The 20,987-nt window shown below is 42.7% G+C and overlaps 1 protein-coding gene across 4 annotated transcripts; it reads right to left on the bottom strand.

The window, feature by feature from the left end:
- Positions 1-1,025: 1,025 nt before the first annotated feature.
- Positions 1,026-18,637, bottom strand: PAIP2 (poly(A) binding protein interacting protein 2). 4 transcript variants are annotated; one of them, XM_038413105.2, is made up of 5 exons: positions 18,480-18,630; positions 16,293-16,400; positions 11,573-11,732; positions 5,351-5,530; positions 1,026-2,106 (listed from the first exon to the last, which is right to left on the bottom strand). In XM_038413105.2, the coding sequence occupies exons 2-5, from the start codon at positions 16,301-16,303 to the stop codon at positions 2,050-2,052; spliced, it is 408 nt and encodes a 135-aa protein (XP_038269033.1). In that variant the 5' UTR covers positions 16,304-16,400; positions 18,480-18,630; the 3' UTR covers positions 1,026-2,049. The 4 variants fall into 4 exon arrangements, with proteins under 4 accessions (XP_038269033.1, XP_038269034.1, XP_043346439.1 ...); XM_038413106.2 differs by having other exon boundaries at positions 16,293-16,377; positions 18,480-18,624; XM_043490504.1 differs by having other exon boundaries at positions 16,293-16,469; positions 18,480-18,623.
- Positions 18,638-20,987: the final 2,350 nt, after the last annotated feature.

Below are 20,987 nucleotides of genomic sequence, written 5' to 3'. Positions count from 1 at the left end.
AGGGGAATGATGATTTAGGAGGGGACAGGGCTAGTAAATGGAGACAGATGTCATAAGATGTTGGAGAGGCCAGTGGGTGCAGTTTGAGGTTAGGTGGTCTAGTTTGGTAGAATCTGTAAATATCTTGAAAGTGGGCATGGCCTCCAATAGTGTGGATTTATACTAGATTGTCAAATTAATCTCATTTCCCCCCCTAATCTCCAGAGATTCCTCTAGGTGGTGATTTCTCATTCTAAAATGTAGAAAATATTAAAGTTGCTGATCAGTACTAGAAATGGGTGCTTAGATTACCAAATACCAGTGTGTGAATAAATTATTCAACATGCCTACAATCAGAAGAGGAAGCAATCCAATAGATTTGAATGGAAACAATGCTTCTAAAATAAAATGCTGGCATTGTCAAGAGTACATACAAGTAGAAGGACAAAGGATTTGGGTTCATCTCAAAGAAAGTCAGTTCAGCATTAAGTGCACCATTAAAGCTAGCTGGGTGGAAATTAGGATCCATCTCTATTCTGCCAACACTTTGAAGCTACCCACTATACCCATAATGATGATTTAAGTCCCTTTCCAGTGTCTTCCAATAGCTTTTCATCAGCAGCTGCATTCAGGTGCAATTTGTCTGCGACACCCAAAGTGTGGCAGGACTCAGATTGTACCATAAAAGCTTCTGAAAGCTTCTGACAGTTTTAGCCATTGTCCCTCAAATGGTGTCATCAGCTGGGCACTGTCTACACTAGGGTTTGAATACTGCAAGCAATGATGGAGTTGAACTGCCATTAGTAGTAGTGAGAAATGTACCTAAGGGAAGATGGTCAAGAAAATGCTAGTATGCAGAAAGGAGAAGTAAACCAGATACCAACTTCAAGTCATTACTTTGGTCTAACTTGTTACAAGGAGCACCATTCATTAAAACCTAAAGCACTATTCTTGCTGGGGTAGTGTAGAATTATCCCCCTCATTTCCTCACACTATCAAATGTGAGTGTCTGAGTAGGGTGCATATTAAGAGAGACAATCACCAAATCATTTCTACTATTATTTATTTTTTTAAATATTTTTGAAAAAATATAATTTTTTTACAATATTTTCAACTTAAACACTATTCACACTGAACACGTATGGCAGCTTAACCTACCCAAATATGAAGTTTAAGAAGCCAAAACTGTTCTAGCTTTATTAAAAGAAAAAAGTTGTTGTGCTGTAGACTATTGTGTAGTGATGATTAAACAAAGCAAGGGAAAAGCACCACTCAAATCACTAATGCTAAAGTTTTCTTGGTTAAATCCAGCTATATTAAGGTTGTATGCTAAAAGTTACATAGACAGTGTGCTATGTATCCAAGTTCTTGGAAGAAATTGTGATGAAACTCATATCTCCATAAATGTAATTAGGAAGTGAAACAAACATTTGTAACATGATATACTGTAAATACAGGAAATTTCTTCCAACTGCTTATTTGTTAGTTCAGTAGCTGAGATCTAGGACTCTGTACAGGTCTGTAAAAGTCTGGTATGATAGTTCATTTACACTTCTCAAAAAGAAGAGCATGAAGTAAAGTTTTTCTTGATAAGGAAAAAAACTAACATTAGTAAAAATACTGAAACGGAAAGTTAGCTAATTTGCATAATGATCTGATAACCTTGCTTTTATTTTTAAGTTAAGGCATTATCAGGTGCAAATTAACACCAGTTGACATGTTTTAGTAACAGACCATCCTTAGTTAAATCCTGTTAAAAAGACAGAGTCTGCAAGAGGTTTTCATAAATTTGGTACTTCGTCTCAACTTGACTGGTGCTTCTTACCTCACTGTCTCCTTCACAGAAAGCCAGGGTCCAATTATGTTTTCATTAAACTTTTGACAGCTTTTTACTTAATAACAGTCTCAGCACTTTTATTAAGCATGCAAGACTAACAAAACTTTGGCAATGCATAAGTGTAACACAGTGACGAGAAGAGAGAGCTTTTACAATTAAATCTTCTAATACTGGCTTCACAGTGTGGAAATTGTGCTACATCCACCAAAAGAGGGCCCAGTCTACTCATATATTTAGTACTTCACCCCAGGAACAAACTCCTTTGCATTTGGATTCAGATTACTCTTGACCTGGGGAGAAAGAGACAACCAAATCATGGTATTACTTATATCTCACTTTTCCTGACCAAAGAAAGCATTGTTCAAAGCCATAGTTTACAAGTTTAAAGTGACAGACAATTTAACATGAGTTCTTGAATACACTAAATCCAGTGCAAAGAGGTTTAGAACCCTTCACCTGCTCATCACGGCTATTAATTCACTATTAATATCTTAAAAAAGAACAACAATAACAAACCCAAACAGCAGCAGCACCTAGAGGCTTCAATTAAATCAGAGTCCCATTGTGTTAGTACTTATTTGTATGGTGCCTACGGAGAAAGTCCCTTCCCTGAAAAGCTGTAAGTTAAAGCCTGTAGTCTCCCTAAAACACCCAAAGCACCAGAGTTTTAATTCAGTCAAATTGACTCTGGACAAGTGTCACATGGTCTTTAACCTTATACATTTGTTTGTAGACACATTCAGTTATGTAACATAAGCAAACAAAGACTTGATGTTAGATTTAAATAATTTTAAGCCATTGACTGACTGGTTTTTCCTTCAAAGAAGAGTTATGTTGAAATATAATATTAATGTGCTTATTTTATAATTAGCCACCCTATAGCATTTCCAGAGAACTCAGGAATGTAATAACTTCTATGTGGGCAATAAGCAACACCAAGAGAAACTTCATTTTACACAATTTCCATGTATTGCTTAACAAAGGAAGAGAACTGGGATAGCTGGAAACATGAATTTATTTAAACTCTTAATTGGTTTACACATTAGTTTTGTCATCAGCACCTTGGTTACCACTTTATATTTTAGGCCAGTTGTATGTTTTGCTATCTTGAGTCATTGGGCTGAAAGATACATTGGCCTAGAAGTTACATCAATTAATTTTATTTTTTCAAGGCTTATTGTGAAGTATCGATATTTAATTAGAAACTTCAAGTCCACAAAACATTTCAGCAATACAGTTTAGTGTGTGGTTGATCACTAGCATTAGTGTCAGGCTAGCAACAACTCTCTCTCTGTCGGATTTCTAGAGAAGTCCAACATTACTGAATGTACCCTGTGTACCTCTATCATGGGTCAATAGCCAACTCCAAGCAGCTGTGCACTGAATATCAGGGACACTAGGCAGCTATAGTAAATGTCAGCGTGGTATGTCTCAGCACTGCCATGTAGGTCCCTTGCTTTTGGAAATGTCAGTTATAACATTTTATATTAGTTGCTCTTGCAAGTTAACTGTTCTGAGCTAACAGGTACTTTCTGAAGTTTGCTTGGGTACTTTTAGTTCATTTCAACATCTTTGTAAATTTAAGAACAGTTTCTATTTTAGGAACCTAGACATTAAAATACTTCCAAATACTTGTCGTTAGGATATAGATATTCAAGCCTGTCTGTAAAGGCCTACACTTTAAGAATTTAGGTGCATCATCACTTAGCTAGTTATAGAGGTATAAAAGAAAATCAGAATCACTGTCTGCCAGTGTAAGGGCCTTCTCTTACTGTAAAAAGAAAAGGAGTACTTGTGGCACCTTAGAGACTAACAAATTTATTAGAGCATAAGCTTTCGTGAGCTACAGCTCACTTCATCGGATGTATTTTCAAGCTTATGCTCTAATAAATTTGTCTCTAAGGTGCCACAAGTACTCCTTTTCTTTTTGCGAATACAGACTAACACGGCTGCTACTCAAACTTCTCTTACTGTGACAGTCTGAGGCCCTGTTCTTAGGCTAAGGCCTTTGGCTAAGCAACAGAGGCAGCCAGAAGTTGGGAAGCGACCGGTCACATCCTCACATTCCACAATAGTCACATTGCAATAAGGTGCTATTAGTCTGTTAGGCATTATCAGGACAGGATTGTATTCCTATCACCTCCAGAGAAAGGGAAGTGCCTAGAAGATGTAAAAGGAAACTTAGTTTGATAGCATCCTGTCTGGCAAGAACTTACTTATCAATAGCTAGGATGTGAAATTCTCATTTCTTTATTGTTCTATCACTATAGTCCCCATTTCCCTATTGTTTGTCTGTATAATCTCTGTCTGGTTCTGTGATTGTTTCTGTCTGCTGTATAATTAATTTTTTGCTGGGTGTAAACTAATTAAGGTGGTGGGATATAATTGGTTAAATAATCATGTTACAATATGTTAGGATTGGTTAAGGTATAGCTAAGCAGAAGTCAAGTTTTACTATATAGTCTGCAGTCAATCAGGAAGTAAGGGGGAGAAATGGGAACAGGAAATGGGGGTGAGAAATTGGAATCATATTTAGCTAAGGGCAGGAATGGGAACAGGGACACAGGTAAGGCTCTGTGGTGTCAGAGCTGGGAAGGGGGACACTAAGGAAGGAAACAGGAATCATGCTTGCTGGAAGTTCACCCCAATAAACATCAAATTGTTTGCACCTTTGGACTTCGGGTATTGTTGCTCTCTGTTCATGAGAGAAGGACCAGGGAAGTAAGTGGGTGAAGGAGTAAGCCCCCTAACACTTGTAAAGGAGAGTTAGCAAGATTTACACTAGGTTTTTGCAGAAGGTTTAGTTTTCCTGGCACAGATAATCACTCCTAAGTACAAGTAAAAAGATCATCTCCACCTATTTTAAAGTTTTGGCCTGACAAATCAATAATTAATGATACTGGCTACAGTCAATACAAATTTAGGTAATCTCTTTCAAAATGTTCTACCAATATATCTCAAGCTAGATCTGGACTGTATTATTTCAGTCCTAAGGCTCTATTTCCAACATGCCAAATTCTGTGATAGTTAACATGATGTCTGGATGTATATCAGACTTTGTCTGCAACAAGAGCTGTTGAATTAAGCCATTGCTGTTGGATTACATGCTATACAGTCAGTATGTTCGACCTTTTGCCTTTCATTTAGTAATGATTTCTGCCAAGCAGCGTATACACCCACACTCCACTAGTATTTGTGGCATGAACTGCGCAAAACACCTATGCAATTCTATGGACAATCCCACAGAACTTCAGCCACCATCACATTCCATACCATTTTTGGTATAACAGTACTGTATCTAATAATTTAGTATTTCCCCCTACATGTGCATATCAGCTTAAAGAGATTTCTGGATTATGTATGGGATCTGAGCTGGAGAGCCATTATATTACTGATAATTGGCTGTTGCTGTTTGTTGTTTTTATTAGCCACTTTAATGACCTATCAAGGCACGTAGAGTCTTTTGGAAGGTGATTTTTCTTTTAAATTTCAAATACAAAAAGTTATGTAAGAACAAGCGGACAGGAAACATACCACCAGATCCTCCAGTGATGAGCTGTCACTGATAACGAGGTCATTAAACTGGTCCTGGATTTGATCCATTGTTTGTGGGAGGTCTCGAGCAGGAATAAACCACTCATGTTCTTCCTCCTCTTCCAGCATTTCCTGGAAACAACGCTCAATAAATTCTTCTTCCCATAACTCCTCTTCAATCTAAAGTTAGAAAGGGGAAAAGAGTGTTCTGGGGGGTAAGTGTCTCTATGGCAGTGGTTCTCAACCCTCGACCCAATCAGCACACAGCTGCAGTCCATGTGACAGCCTCATGGCCACACCGGTAGAATATGTATTGTGTGGACACAGCCCACAACAGAGACAGCTGCATATGCAGCCCACAATGGTAAATGGAGCAGTGGTTCTCAACCTATCATATCTGCAGTTAACTCAGCACCCAGGTGTGAGCAGCCACACTGCAAAGCCCTGCTTGAATTACCATGCGCTCACTGGTTCTGTGCCCATGTGTGTATGTAACTAGGATTTCTGGGGGACACACAAGAACACAAAAACAACCCCAGTGGGTAATACCAATGATCCATCTAACCCAGTATCCTGTCTTTCAACAGTGGCCAATGCCAGGTGCTTCAGAGGGAATGAACAGAACAGGTAATCATTGAGCAACCCATCCCATCATCAACTCTCAGCTTCTGGCAGTCAGAGGCTACAGACATCCAGAGTCTGGGGTTGCATCCCTGCCCATCTTGGCTAACAGCCATTGATGGACCCATCCTCCATGAACTCATCTAGTTCTTTTTTTGAATTGAGTTATAGTTTTTGGCCTTTACAACATCCCCTGGCAACGAGTTCCACACACTGACTGCGCACTGTGTGAAGTAATACTTCCTTTTGTTTGTTTTAATCCTGCTACCTATTAATTTCATTGGCTGATCCCTGGTTCTTGTGCTATATAAAAGAGTAAACAATACCTCCTCACTTTCTCCACCCAGTCAAGATTTTATAGACCTCGGTCATATCCCCCACAGTGGTCTCTTTTCCAAGCTGAAAAGTCCCAGTCTTTTTAATTTCTCCTCACAGGGAAGCTGTTCCATACCATTAGTTTTTTGCGAATACAGACTAACACGGCTGCTACTCTGAAACATACCATTAGTTGTTTTTCTTGCCCTTTTCTGTACCTTCTTCTATTCTAATAGATCTTTTTCTGATGGGGTGACCAGACTGGCGCATACTATTCAAGGTGTGGGCACATACCATGGATTTATAGAGTGACACTATGCTATTTTCTGTCTTATTAGCTATTCCTTTCCTAATGGTTCCTAACATCGAGCTTTTTTGACTAACACTGCATATTGAGCAGATGTTTTCAGAAAACTATCAACAATGTCTCTTTCTTTAATGGTAACAGCTAATTTAGATCCCATCATTTTGTACATATAGTTGGGATTACATTTCCCAATGTGCATTACTTTGAATTTATCAACATTTAATTCATCTGCCATTGTTACTCCTGAGGGAATTCTGCTCCAAAAAACTAAAAGTTCTGCACACAATATTTGTCAAAACAACACTATGTAATCACGCCAGTTTCAATTATTTTGCTAATTTATTTCAAAACACCTGTCAGCAAGTATGTCGGTAACAATACAGACAAAAAATTTCCCCAGGAGCAGAAAGTTAAAGAAATCCCTATGACAATCCAGTTCCTGTTTTTTTGCCCTCTCCCACCCGAGACACTCACTGCCAGACACTCACTCCCCTCTCCCCCAGAGCCCAGCTGTGCCCCCGCCCCGGCCCAGACACTCACACCCCCTTCGCCCTTGAAGCCAGCTGTGGACCCCCTCCCTGGCCCAGACACTCACACATCCTACCCCCAGAGCCCAGCTACATGCTCCCATTCCCCCCAGCCCAGACACTCAGACCCTACCCTCCTAGAGTCCAGGGATTCAGAGGGAGAAACAGCCTGATGCTAGGTCCCAGAGCTTGCTCAGCATTTCCTGTGTGTTGCTGCCTCCTTACTTCAGGGTGTGTGGGCAACTGCAACTGCTGGAAACCCTCCAGTTCCCTCTCCCTCAACACAGCCTTGTCTTCTATTTGTGAGCTGGGCTCTGCCGGGTCCAGCAGCCCCTAGTGGTGGCCAACATCTCTGCAGCCTATTTCTATGGGGAAAAATGGAAATTCTGCAAGCCCAACATTAATTTCTGCAAAATTGTGCAGTGGTGCAGAACTTACCCAAGAGTACACTGTGTTGCCCAGTCACCCAGTTTTGTAAGATCCCTTTGTAACTCCTAGCAGTCTGCTTTGGACTTATCTTGAGTAATTTTGTGCCATCTGCAAATCTTGCCACCTATTTACCCCTTTTTCCAGATCATTTATGAATATGTTGAACAGCACTGGTCCCAGTACAGATCCCTGGGGGACACCTTTATATACATCTCACCATTCTGAAAACGGACCATTTATTTTTACCATTTCCGGTCTTTTAACCAGTTACTGATCCAGGATAGGACCTTTCCTCTTATCCCTTGACTGCTTAAAATATCGCATGGTTCTCTGTACTGCAGTAAGCTAAGCCACTCTGATTCTTTCCCAGTGAATTGTGGGAGAACATGTCTACTTGTCTGTCCTTCTGAGTATGCAAGAGGAATTGTGGGAAGACAATGGAGGGCTATCAGCACTCAAATAGTTTAGCCTGTGTCCTCACTGCACGATAAGAAGGTTACCAGCCTGATTGAAAGAAGAATCCAGGCTATAACCAACCCACAACTCCAACCAGGCCAGCTAGCCTGTGTTGAAAACACCATTGAAATTCACTTGAGCGAGGGGGTGTGTGTGTGTGTGTGTGTGTGTGTGTGTGTGTGTGTGTGTGTGTGTGTGTGTGTGTGTGTGTGTGTGTGTGTGTGTGTGTGTTGTGTGTGTGTGTGTGTGTGTGTGTGTGTGTGTGTGTAGAAAGGGGTTAGGGGAAGCACCTAAGTAAGAGCGTGAGTGAATACTGTAAAGACGACATAATTAAGGCTAAGATGATGTCACGGAAGCTGTGCCCTACGGTGAAATCCGTGAGAGTGGGAGCCCTGCAGCTGACCAGCCACAGTTGACAATGGGGGACCCCACAGCAGCCCAGCCCAGCCTCCGCAGGCAGCAGGGGACCCCCCTGCAGCTGCCCATCAGCTGCAAGGGGAGGGACACCCCCCGCAACTGACTGGCTGCCGCCATCAGCAGCAACACCTGAGCTGCCCAGCTTCGCTACTGGAAGGGACCTCCTGCAGCTCTCCTGCCACTGCAGGGGGACGCCACCACAGTCACTGGGGTCCCTGCAGCTCCCAGCCGCTAGGGGGTGGGTGGATGCAGGACCCTCCTCCCTCCCCATTTTGTCAGGGACGTTTTTAATAAAAGTCATGGTTTCTGTGATTATTTGTTTATTGCCCATGACCTGTCTCTGACTTTTACTAAAAATATCCATGACAAAATCATAGCCTTAGACATAATCCTTAACAAAAGTATTGCTGACAAACTTTGGAGAGAGTTCTATCTGACAGCAGCATCACTGTGCTGCAGGACCCAGACAGAATAAAAAGCAGCAAAATGAAGATGGGCACCCCATGTCTGCCAGGCATAGCCAAGGAACAAAGGTGACCCAGGGAACAGATTAAGATTAGAAAATGTGTTCAGAGGAAGCTTCAACAAGTCTTTCTCCACTCTTACCGTTTACTCCAACAGATTTGGCTCATGCACTCAAAAGTTAGGAAATGCCAGAATTAAGGTTCCTTGGGCAACCTTAATGCATATTCACAAGGGGGCTGAATTATGACTCAACCTTCAGTTACATGAACGCATTTTCACACAGCCCTCTGCCTCATTCAGTGCTCATGGAAAGAGGCAACTGCTCATTATTTCTTTTTTATCCCCATCGTCCACTGCGTGGACCTTCCCTATTTACAGAATTAGTTCAGACCCTGCAATGAACAATGCAATATTCATTTCATCAGTCGTTTCGAGGATGCTTTTCAGCAGGGCTGAACTACACTGACAAGTTAGGTTGACCCAGCTATGTTGCTCAGGGGTGTGAAAAATCCCTGGTGTGGACAGCACTATGTCAACAGAAGAATTCTTCCGTCGACCTAGCTACTGCCTCTCGGGGACATGGATTAACTACAGCCTCAGAACCCCTCCAGTCACCATAGAGGCTGTCTACACTGAAGCGCTGCAGCTGTGCAGCTCTACCATTTTAAGTGTAGACACTGCCTTAGTCCCTCCCACAATAAGTTTATCTGCACATCTTCCCTGTAAGATAACAGCTCCATTTTACAGGTAGAAAAACTCAGAAAAGAAGAAAAGGAGTACTTGTGGCACCTTAGAGACTAACAAATTTGCATGCACTAATAAATTTGTTAGTCTCTAAGGTGCCACAAGTACTCCTTTTCTTTTTGCGAATACAGACTAACACGGCTGCTACTCTGAAACTTGTCAGAAAAGAAGGTTTGCCTAAGGCAACACAGAGTCAGTGGCAGAGCCAGGAGTAGAACACATGATCTCCGTACTCCATCCTGTGCTAATTCTCCAGGTCACACTGCGGTATCACAAGAAGTACTTGGCACCCACAGCTCCCATGGACTTCAGTTGCAAGTATTCAATACTTCAAGAGCAAGGCCCCAGGTATCTCAAGGTGGGCACCTCAACACAATTAACAGTCACTTGCCAAAATTTTGGTTTAAGCAAGTCACTCAGCATCACACTGAATGTCTGTAGCAAAGGCAAGAACAGAACAGAACTCTGGCATTCGCCTGCCTCAACTACATGACTGTTCTCCCTCCTATAGTCCCCTGCCTGGTTTTCTATACACTTTTCAACTTCTAGAGAAAAGATGGCAGGGATCCCACAAATGGCTTCATTCACTACACAATCCTGGTTCATTCTGAGCATTAACCATCCTACACACTGAATAAAGCACAAGGGGTCCCAAGAAAAAAAATTGTCTAATTACATATCATTATAATGCATATGCACAAAGGGCAGAATTTACACTGCACAAGCAACCTAAATTCTAGTGTTTCCTGACTTTGTAACCTAAATAGCATTTTTTTGATAGTTTCTGTATTGTATTTCCTAGGTTTTTCCTAAAGGAAAACGGTGAAATCAATTTCTGTTATATGCAATTGCAACAACTGCCCCATCAGTAGGGTTTAAATCCTGAACCCTCAGCACTGCAGTACAGACTGCTAACATTTAAACTATAGGACTAGCTACCCCCTCATGGGTAGGGGAGGGTGGCAGTGCTATGGAGGCCATATATTGAGTGAGAAAGGGAGTGGTTGGGGGAAGCCTCTCTCTCCCCATCCCAGGAGACGAGCAACTGAGCCCATGAGCCAAATCTGGAGGGGCACAGAGGTTTGTTTTGGAGGATTCTGGCATAGCTGCCAGAGCTCCCTCAAAGCAGCTTCAGATTCCCATTGCTGGTTTTGAGTAAGGATGTTCATATTTAATTATTTTGGCAGCACAATATTGCTAACAGTGCAAGTGAGAAGAAAATGGAGATTTTCATAAGTTTGTAACACAACTAACGAATGAAATTTCATGGTGCAGAGAAAGAAGTACTTTTCTAAATCCAAAGACTTCAAAGAATTTCAGAGGCCTGCTGTAAACAGGTGTAAATCCTTCAAGAAAGAGGTCAAAAATCTTTTATAAAGGAAAGCATTAGGCACTTAAATATAGGGGTCACTACCAACTCCACCTCGAATACTATCTTGCCTCAAGATTCCCATGACCAAGTAGGGTTCTGCAGGTGGATTTATAAAGGCCAATGGTGTACTTGTAGGCATGTTTTTCCCCGGTTATATCTTAAAAGCACAGTAACCTGGCCTCATGAGATTAACCCCCCTCCACAAAGGGTCTCATGGGAAGTCTTCGAACCCACAGTTCTTCCCTATAAGTTACACTGTGGAAGACAGCTTTACACACAGCATATTTTCATGTAATTCTGTGCTATTAAATAAAACTGTACTTCTACAGTGTTTTTCATCCAGTCATCAAAAGATGGGCAGTTACTTATTTTACTGGTGAAGAAATCGAATCACTGATCAAAACTTTCCTACAGTAACATCAGCAATCCAGTGGCAGAATCAAGACTAGAGCCCAGGTCTACAGACTCCTAGTCTCTACTCCAGTCACTAGACCATGCTGTCTTCCCTGTGAGCTGGAAACACAAGTGGAATACACCACAAAAGATCTGAAAACCGTAAAGCAACTTACCTGTCTGTTAAACTCCTCTTCGTTTTCCATCCACATATACTCAGCGAATGGATTGTCATCTTCATGAGAGTGACCATTAATAATCACATCTTCGTTGATGATGCTTGGGCTAGTACTGCTGCGACTTGGATCTTTCATGGTTGAGCCTTTGAGTTGAAGCCTAAAAGTAATTGCAGTAATCCAGTAACCATTAGTAAACACCGGACCTGTATTTACAGACTCCAGTCACCAACAGAAAAATCAAGCGTAGTTGTGGAGCTTATAAATGACCACCACCCCACAGAGAGTTACAACTTCTGCTAGCTAAGCAAAAGTCACATAATGGCAAAACGGAGAGAACCCTAACAGAAGTTCAATTTACATTTTAAACTCTGCTCTGTGTACATTCAAGAAGTTTTCCTTGTAATTACCTCAATAAGCCCCATCAAAACACTAAGAGGCCTGCTGGTCTACACCTAAAGCTTAGGTCAACCTAGCTACGTCACTCAGGGGTGAGAAGAGTTCAGAGATGAATTCAGGTACGTTAAGCCAACCTAAGCCCCGGTGTAGATACCCTACGTCAATGGAAGAATTAGTCCTTTGACTTAGCTACCACCTCTCATGGGGATGGATTTACTAGTGACAGAAAAACTCTTTGTCACTGTCGTAAGCATTTACACTAGAGTGGAGTAGCTGCAGCACTTGCCAACACACACACACGCACACACCCCCACCCACCACCTTTGAAAGCAAAGGTTTTTTTGTAGATATGAGCAAAATGATTGGGAAAGTGTTCAAAAGTGAGTTTTCAACATATCTGTACCTTTATAACCCCTTTTCTGAATTAAACTCCCCAGGAAGACATTATCCCTACTACTACAGATGAGGTAACTAACGTTTCAGGGGACTGAATTCTTTTGAGGAGACTGGGGCAAGGTGGAGGTGGTCTAAAAAGTAAGACTTTTAACAGGAAATCATTTCAACCTCAACTACAGAACACCACGCATGCATGGATAGACTTTCAGATGGCCATTACACTGCTCAGACACCCTGGGAAAGTTCAGAGAGACTGCTGTCTCTGTATTTTAATTTGGTTCTCCCATACACAGCCACTTTGGGCTTGTTTACACTTGAAATGCTATAGCAGCACAACTGCACCACTGTAGCGCTTCAGCATAGAAACTACCTACACTGATGGGAAGGGTTCTACTGTCAGAACAGGTAATCTCCAGGAGAGGTGGTATTGTAGCCATCTACGCTGGAGGTTACGTTGCCTTAACTATGCTGCTCAGGGGTGTGTGGATTTTTTCACCCCCTTCAAGTGATGTAGTTAAGCAATCTTAATTTTCCTAGTGTAGACCAGGCCTTTGATGGGACAATTCTATAGTTACCCCATTAACAAAAACCCACTGCCTGAGGAATTTCATGTAAGAGATCATATTCAGGATAAACTGGAAGACAAGACAAGCCTGTCATAGATCCCAAATCACTCAGTATATTTGCATAAATTCTAGAGTCAATTTCTCCTTTTGAGGTCAGGATTCTGCATTAGCCCTGCAGTACACTAGGAAGTCATGATAGCATGCAGAGTTTTTGAGTTCAGGACTCTGGGAGGTATACAATATGTGAAAAAATTCAAATCTTTGTTATAAAACTGCATTTGTAATTTAAACCTAGACTTATGACAAATCCCACAATTTTAGTCTTTGCCAGTTTACAAGGTGTAGGTTCAAAAGTATTCAGTATCATAACCCTTTTACAAGACTGGCAGGCCATGAAGATCAAACAGAAACATATCACTTCTGAATCTATTTGAGTTGTAAACAGAAGAGTAGTTATTCAGACCTTCATTTTCAGTTTATTTTGTTTAAGATTTCCCTGGAATTTCAGTGTTTATTACAAAAATTAAAAATGGGTGAAAAGTGGCACAAAAACTAATTATTATTCTGGCTAAATATTGGGATTAACATTCAGGGATGAGAGGACAGAAAAAAGCAAAGTGAAAAGTAAGAGTACTGAAAATAAAAGCAGTTTAATGCTGTGGTTTATTCTGAACTGTACATTAAGAGTACATACACATCTTTCACTACAGTGCGTTGCTCTGACAGCCAAGCATTTACACTTAGACTCAATTAATAACACATCTACCTAATGTAATGTAAAATCAGTAAAAACTGAATAGCTTTTGTAAGACACAAACAAAACTTACAAATTTTAAAAAAAATGGTAAAAACTGAAAATGAAGAAGCTGATAGCCCAAACTAAAAGGCCAATGTTTTGGTCTATGCTGCATTTAAACCTAGACATTCTTTTACTAGTCTTAGGAAATTTGACTATTTTGACCCCAAGACACCATGCTTACTTTTTGAATCTAATCACCTCATGCATGTCATGGTGTTTTTCTCGCCATTTACTATAATTAAGGGAGCTGTGTTCACATACAGAGTTCCTTCTTGGCAGCCCAATTTCTCCTCCTACTGGATGTTGTAGTGAGATCATTGATACTACGACATCACAATCATTTGTGTGAGATATTAGTTCAAAACAAGATTATGACTTTGCAGATCTCTTTATTGAGATAATGTAAAAGTGGATCAAGCAGAAGGTGAACAAAATCACCTTTATCAAATCAGCTGAGGATAAAGAGAGATAAGGTCAAAGTAAGTTTTTGAGTAAGTAATTTGCTTATCGAAAGATGAGAGTCTTAAAAACCACCAACGTACACCTTGGTACGCTTACTACATTAACCATATTAACTATTAGGGGTTAGAAATGCTGATCCATATTCTATCTTTGGATAGATATGCCACAGATTGCTTCAGAGAAATTGATTCTTGGATTATGAGAGTTCTAGGCCAAAGCTTCACCTTGTCTAAATATTAACAAGACATTGAACAAAGATCTTCTTTATGCCTTTCTGAAATCAACCTAGTATTGTATAGTGTTGATGAGGAAGATTAGCAGCTCCCACTCCAGTTTGTTCCATTATGGACTTTATAATCCAAAACAAAGGAAAACAAAGTCAGTTTAACTCAACAGAAAATGCAACAAAATGAGATCAGAAATGAGATTACTGCCTGGTTAGCAATTCGCAGTATAAAGAACTTAGCGGATTCTTTTTCTGGAGTTTTACTGAAACACTTTTGTAGTCATATATTAAACTGAAGAGCATTAAAACCAACATGACAATTCATATGCTTGTTTACATTTGTACTTTTTAAAAATGACTTCATTTACAGTATTTTGCTCTTCACTCTTCGCAGTTTACATTTAGAAGTTTACAAAATTAAAAAGCTTTCTACAATTTATGTCATCTTTCCCTTCTATGGCAAGTTCTTCCCCACCCCCTTAGTTTGGAATCAACTTTGATATTAACATTACATGTGACTTTTTGCACACCAGCGTAATTACCCAGATTTTTTCCAGGAATTAGCATATAGATATAATCTATCCTGTTTTATTAAAATCCATTCAAAGTATGAAGAAAGATCTATCTAGTCATTTATAGTCCCTCAATATAGCTAAGCACCTCCCAAATATGTATGGTTTTATCCTCCAGAGCCTTATGAGGAAGAGAAAAGTGTTTTTACAAGTAGGAACTGAGGCACAAAATGATTTGCCCAAGGTCACACGGAAACTGAATTCAGATTTCTTAAATCCCATGCTAGTGGCCTAACCCAGAAAGATAATTCTGTGTACTTCAATTTTCTGCAGCTCTTACTGAATAAAACAAAATCATTTTTAATGCAACATGCAGTATATCTTCACTTCTCCAAAGCATGATCAGTTAATCTTCATAACTGATCACATTCATTAGGCAGACAAATTAAAATAGTCTTGATAGTTTCTGTAGCTCTAGAAGTATGATGTGGTTGCACATGTAATTTGACTGGCTCAGTAAAGCAGTGGATAAAGGAGGGCAGGCTGACAATCTAGACTTTCAAAAAGCCTGTGGAAAAAAAAAATCTCACTAGAGGCTACTAAAGGAACCAAGGAGTCACGAAGTTAGAGGCAGAACACTGTCACGGATCAAAAACAGCTGACACACAAAACAGTAGGAATAGTGGTCAATTTTTATTGTGGCTATAAGTGAACAGCAGGTTGCCTCAATGTTCCTTATCAGATTGAGTGTTTAATATATTGATGCCTATGTAACAGGGTGGAGAGTACAGAAAAGTTATGCCATAATGAAACAGCTTCATCTGGAATAGTGTGCGTAGTCACTCAATCTCAAAACAGATATTCCATAATTAGAGATAGGTCAGAGAAGAGCAATACGAATGATTAGGGGCATGGAAGAACTCTCATGGAGAGATTTAAAAGACTCAGACTCTTTAGTTTAGAAAGGAGGCATGATTAGCATATATAAAAGTAAATTGTCTAGAGAAGGTAGATCAGCAGCTTCTGTTCTCTGTCTCATAACATCAGAGTAAAGGGCCATTCGCTGAAATTAAAAGGTGGCAGGCAAATTCAGGACTGATTAAAAGAAAATATTTTCACACAATGCATATTTAGTTTGAAGATTAAGGACAAGAATTTAGCAAGATTCAAAGAGACTAGATATGTATATGGATCATCAGACTATCCAGAGCTATAGTAGTTAATGCTAATGAAAAGTTTTGAAAGAGAAAAAGGCTCATGTTTCAGGTCTTAAAACAGATCTCTATTATGGATTAAGAGAAGACCCTTCATAGGGGGAGATTAACCCATATCTATTTACTGAGGGGATTCTTGCACCTACCTCCAAATCATCTGGTGCTGAACACCGGACTGGACGGTCCACAGATGTAATTCAGTACAGTAAATCCAATGTTGCTCTACAAAAACTGACAGAGTTCCTTCCAAATTTCTAAAGTATTAAGCAGTACTGTAGAAACTGACCAACAGCATCCTCTTAACATTTATTGGTAGCAGCTGACTGAACATTAAGCAAGGTTATGTTACTATGCCAAAAGAATAAAAAACCTCATTGCAGTGTTATAATATTTGTTTACACTACTGCAATTTTATTTCTCTGGCTCAGGCTTCACTAAGTTCTTGGTCACATTATCTAAACAGATTTAACAAGAGCCAATTACTAAACAAACAAGATTAAGAAACCAATTAACGATATGGGGAAGCCATGCAGGATGCAAACATATAACGCTGTATAGAAGAATATTTCAAAAATACTTCAATTTTCCTTAATGGACGTGCTAGTGAATAAACTGAGAAACAAAGCTTTGTTAGCGTGATTTGACAAATAGCATAGAAAATCACTATTAATACTAAACTGAAATCAAGACGCAATAAGAACAGACTTGAAAGCCAAGGCAGCCTGTTCTGTTTCAATTCTGAAGTCAGAACTGGTTAACCAAGTCAGTTTCATTCAGGTAAAAAAAATGCCTATATTTTAACAGCAAGCCTGCTAAAACTCCTAAAGCCTTTTGTAGCCAACTGTAGAAAGGCATTAATACTAAGATCCACCCACTTACAAATTTCAAGGTATACTGAAGAAAAACTTGCACTGTGTGATTTTGGGCAAGCCAAATATAGCATATCTATAAAATGGATATAGTATGTTCCTCACAGGAGTGAAGACTGTTTTAATTAATGTTTCTGAGAAGGCTTTAAAGTGCTGAGATGGAAGGCACCACAAATTTAATTAAGTCCTAAAATAAACATTTTGAACCCCTCATATAGAAAGCCCTATAGAAGTGCCAATTATTTGTGCTGGGATCTGTTACACCATTATCTCAATTAGAAGTTTAAGCTGTTTCCATGGCATCACTCAACTGGACAAAAGGAGGACTAGTGGCACCTTAGAGACTAACAAATGTATTGGAGCATAAGCTTTCCTGAGCTACAGCTCACTTCATCGGCATGCATCCGATGAAGTGAGCTGTAGCTCACGAACGCTTATGCTCTAATAAATTTGTTAGTCTCTAAGGTGCCACAAGTCCTCCTTTTCTTTTTATGAATACAGACTAACATGGCTGCTACTCTGAAACCTGTCAACTGGACAGGCAGCAGCTGGACTGGAACTATTTATTATCGGAGCTGGGCTCCAGTACAGTTCCTGCCCAGGGCATCCCCCCGAACCTGGGCAGCACTCGGACCTAGAGGGGCTGCTCTGCTACAGAGCACTCCGCACGGCCTGGCGCCTTACGGCAGCGAGAACGGGACCAGGCACCGAGCGGCACGAGGCTGAATCCCTGGTCCCGCTCCATGCAGAGGGGCAGAGTGCCACTGCCCTTCCCCGGCCCGGATCCGACCTGCTCCCCTCCCCTAATGGCTCGCCAAGCACATGCCTCTGCCTCCCAAAGGCTGCCCCAGCACTAGGGATGGCCACACCAGCTGGGGCTGTGCCCCGAGCCCGCTCCTCATGAGCCCCCCCCGATTCCGCGCTGCTGCCCCGGAGAGCCCACCCCCGCCAGGGCCGCGCTTCCATGCGGCGGCCCCTGCAGGGATGCATGGCGAGTGGCCAAAGAGGCAGGTCCCGCAAGCGGAGTAGCCGCGGCGTGCTCAAGTCCCACCCCCCTCCCGGTGACGAGTCCCCCCGCGCGCCGCAGGGAGCAGCTGAACCCCCCAGGCGCGCGCCCGACACTCACCACTACGTCGCGCGCGTGTACCCGACGCCCCGCCTACTCCCCGCCGCGCGCGCTTTGTTCGCCAACAACAAGGCCACCTCGCCGATCTCGTCTGTGTGTGTGAGGGGGGAGTGCTATCCCATCATGCCACGCGCGCCGCCAGAGACACCCCTTTCTTCCCCCCACAGTACCCGGATGGAGAGCCCGAGACAATAGACAGGCGCCATTAGACGACCCAGGCCTTCGGCTCCGGATCCTTCAGGGGAGCCTCCCTCCCCCACACAGAGCCGGGGGGGGGGAACGGTCCCCGCCACCTTCCCCCAGCCGGGCTGGCTCGAACCCCCGCTCCCCGGGCCCACCTGCTGTTGGGAGCGGGATGGCAGAGGGTGCGCGTTGGGGCTCCGAGCTGGTCTCTTCCGCCTCGTGCCCCCCCACTCTTTATTCGGGTTCTTCTCCCTCCACCCCTTTCCCCTTCCAAACACAACAGCCAGGCCGGATGTGAAATCACTTCCGCTACCTATGTGACCTCACAAGCCGCGCCCCCTCCGCTCCGGAACCAGACGGTGCACTACACATCCCGGCACACCATGCCCGACTTGGGGCAGGGCATCGAAGGGAAACCGGCGGAGAGGTGGCGCGCTGCATGCCGGGATTCGCAGTCTTTTCCGCGTCGACGACGTCCGCTTGAAGCTCAGGGGCAGAACGCTGACTGGCTCGGGCGTGCCGCGCTGCATACTGGGACTTGTAGTCTGGGGCGGGGGTTATGCCTCCATCTTGAACATCGAGGGTGGACTGATCAAAAAGAAGCATTACATGCTGGTACCTGTAGTCGGAGGGGGCGAGTGCGGAGTGAGCCAAGCCTCCATCTTCTGGCTCTGCAGGAGAGGCCAGGATGGAGGGAAGCATGGGACGGACTCAGTGTATGGTGTGGGGCCAGGACTCCTGGGTTTTCTTTGCTTTGCAGCCATAGGTGCTGAGCTGGTGTTGGGGCAGCTGCCCCACTAGTGTAGGAGCTGTGGGGTGATTACTGGGCTCCTGTCCCCTTCATAGCAGATCTTCCACGGCCCTGCCACATGTGTTGGCAGCCATGCACCACCAGAGCTCGATACCATCTGGATTGGGGTAGCCTCGTGCTGGGAACAAACAGCCCAGCCAGCAAGGAACAGGCCAAAACAACAGGGGAGGTGGGTAGTAGTCATGGAAAAATTAGTACACTGATGCTGCCGTACCCAGCAAAATAGACAGAGACCTGACATTTCCGTGGGTACTTGGTTACCACGTATTCAATAGCCAAACTACATTCACCTGCAAACAAACAGCATCCTGTCCAATGTTTGTGAATGTTAATGTGTGACAGACGTGTCAAATATGTGTGTGCAGAGTTTCACTCAATAAAATTACTAGAAACAGCATAGGTGTTAGAATAATGCTCACTCTGTAATTCCCTGATAAATAAAAGCTCTGAGGACAATAGTCCTGTTAATGTCTCTTTAAACAAAGCTCATTGTTGTAATGATTGGTTTGTGGCTGAGATTTACATGGTAAGGATTTATAAAAAGGATTTATAAACTTATGAAAAACTCTTACATAAATAGTTTTAAAAAATCCAAGTCCTTCGAGAACAATCCTGCAACACAGGATGGGTTGTTACTGTCTAAAGGCACCACACTTCAGTCGTGCTGGGATACTGTGCAGGAGACAAAGGACTAGGGAGCCTTCACCATATTCAAGCAACAAGCAAAGGAGAATACTAGGAGGTGGGCTTGTGTGAACCTGCTGTGTCCAGGTATGTCTGGGAAAGGTGACAAGTAAAACCTCCACAAGCCAGCTTTGTATGTGCCAGCAGCAACATGTGCTGACAAGTCAGAATGCCTTTACTCCTGCTCCCCACACTATGGGGCCTCAGCCTGCCCTGGGGAATCCTGGCCTAGCTGGCAGGAGCCCCGCAGCAGTGGATATCCTGGGCAATATCTCCGCACCCATCGCTGCAACAGCCAGTCCAAAATTTGGCACTCAGCCTCCTGTCTGTCTAGCACGCTGGGTGTGGTAGCACTGGAGTATTACCACACTCTTTTGTCTTGCTGCTCACTGTAAATAACTTTCAGCTCATGTGACTGTCTGAGAGAGGAGATGTTACTTAGGCCTTGACTACACTGTGGGGGAGTGGGGAAAAGAGATCGGCCTAAGTTACTATATGAATAATGTAGCTGAAGTGGACTTACTTACATCTAGGGGTCCATACTATGCTGTGTCGACAGGAGACACTCTCCCGTCAACTCCCCTCGCGCTTCTCATTCAGATGGAGTACAGGAGTAGATGGGAGAGTGATCTGCTGTTGATTTAGTGGGTCTCCACTAGACCCATTAAATCAACCACTGATGCATCGATCACCACACATCACTCCCCCCCTAAGTGTAGACAAGCCCTGAGAGGAAGAAAAATCCCATGTGCTCTAGGACCACATAGGAAATGTGCTATGACATCAGCCACACTGAGAAACCAATAGCACTTGAAGCTCTTTCAGGGCAACTCCACCGAGTGTCCTGCTAGCAATGCTCAAGAGGACAAAACCACAACACCCTGTACCCGGGGTGCGAACACCCCATGTGCTGTGTACCACACCATGATGGGACTTCTGCACCTCCACATGAGTGTGTGAAGGAGCAGGGCCAGTGGAGGATCATCATCAAGGATCTACAACCTATCCTGAAGGACGACCCATCACTCTCACAGATCTTGGGAGACAGACCAGTCCTTGCTTACAGACAGCCCCCCAATCTGAAGCAAATACTCACCAGCAACCACACACCACACAACAGAACCAATAACCCAGGAACCTATCCTTGCAACAAAGCCCGTTGCCAACT

Source organism: Dermochelys coriacea, chromosome 8 (assembly GCF_009764565.3).
Source record: "Dermochelys coriacea isolate rDerCor1 chromosome 8, rDerCor1.pri.v4, whole genome shotgun sequence".
NCBI lineage: Eukaryota > Metazoa > Chordata > Testudines > Dermochelyidae > Dermochelys > Dermochelys coriacea.
The sequence above is the reverse complement of the archived record's forward strand: the minus strand, read 5'-3'. Positions and strand labels throughout refer to the sequence as shown.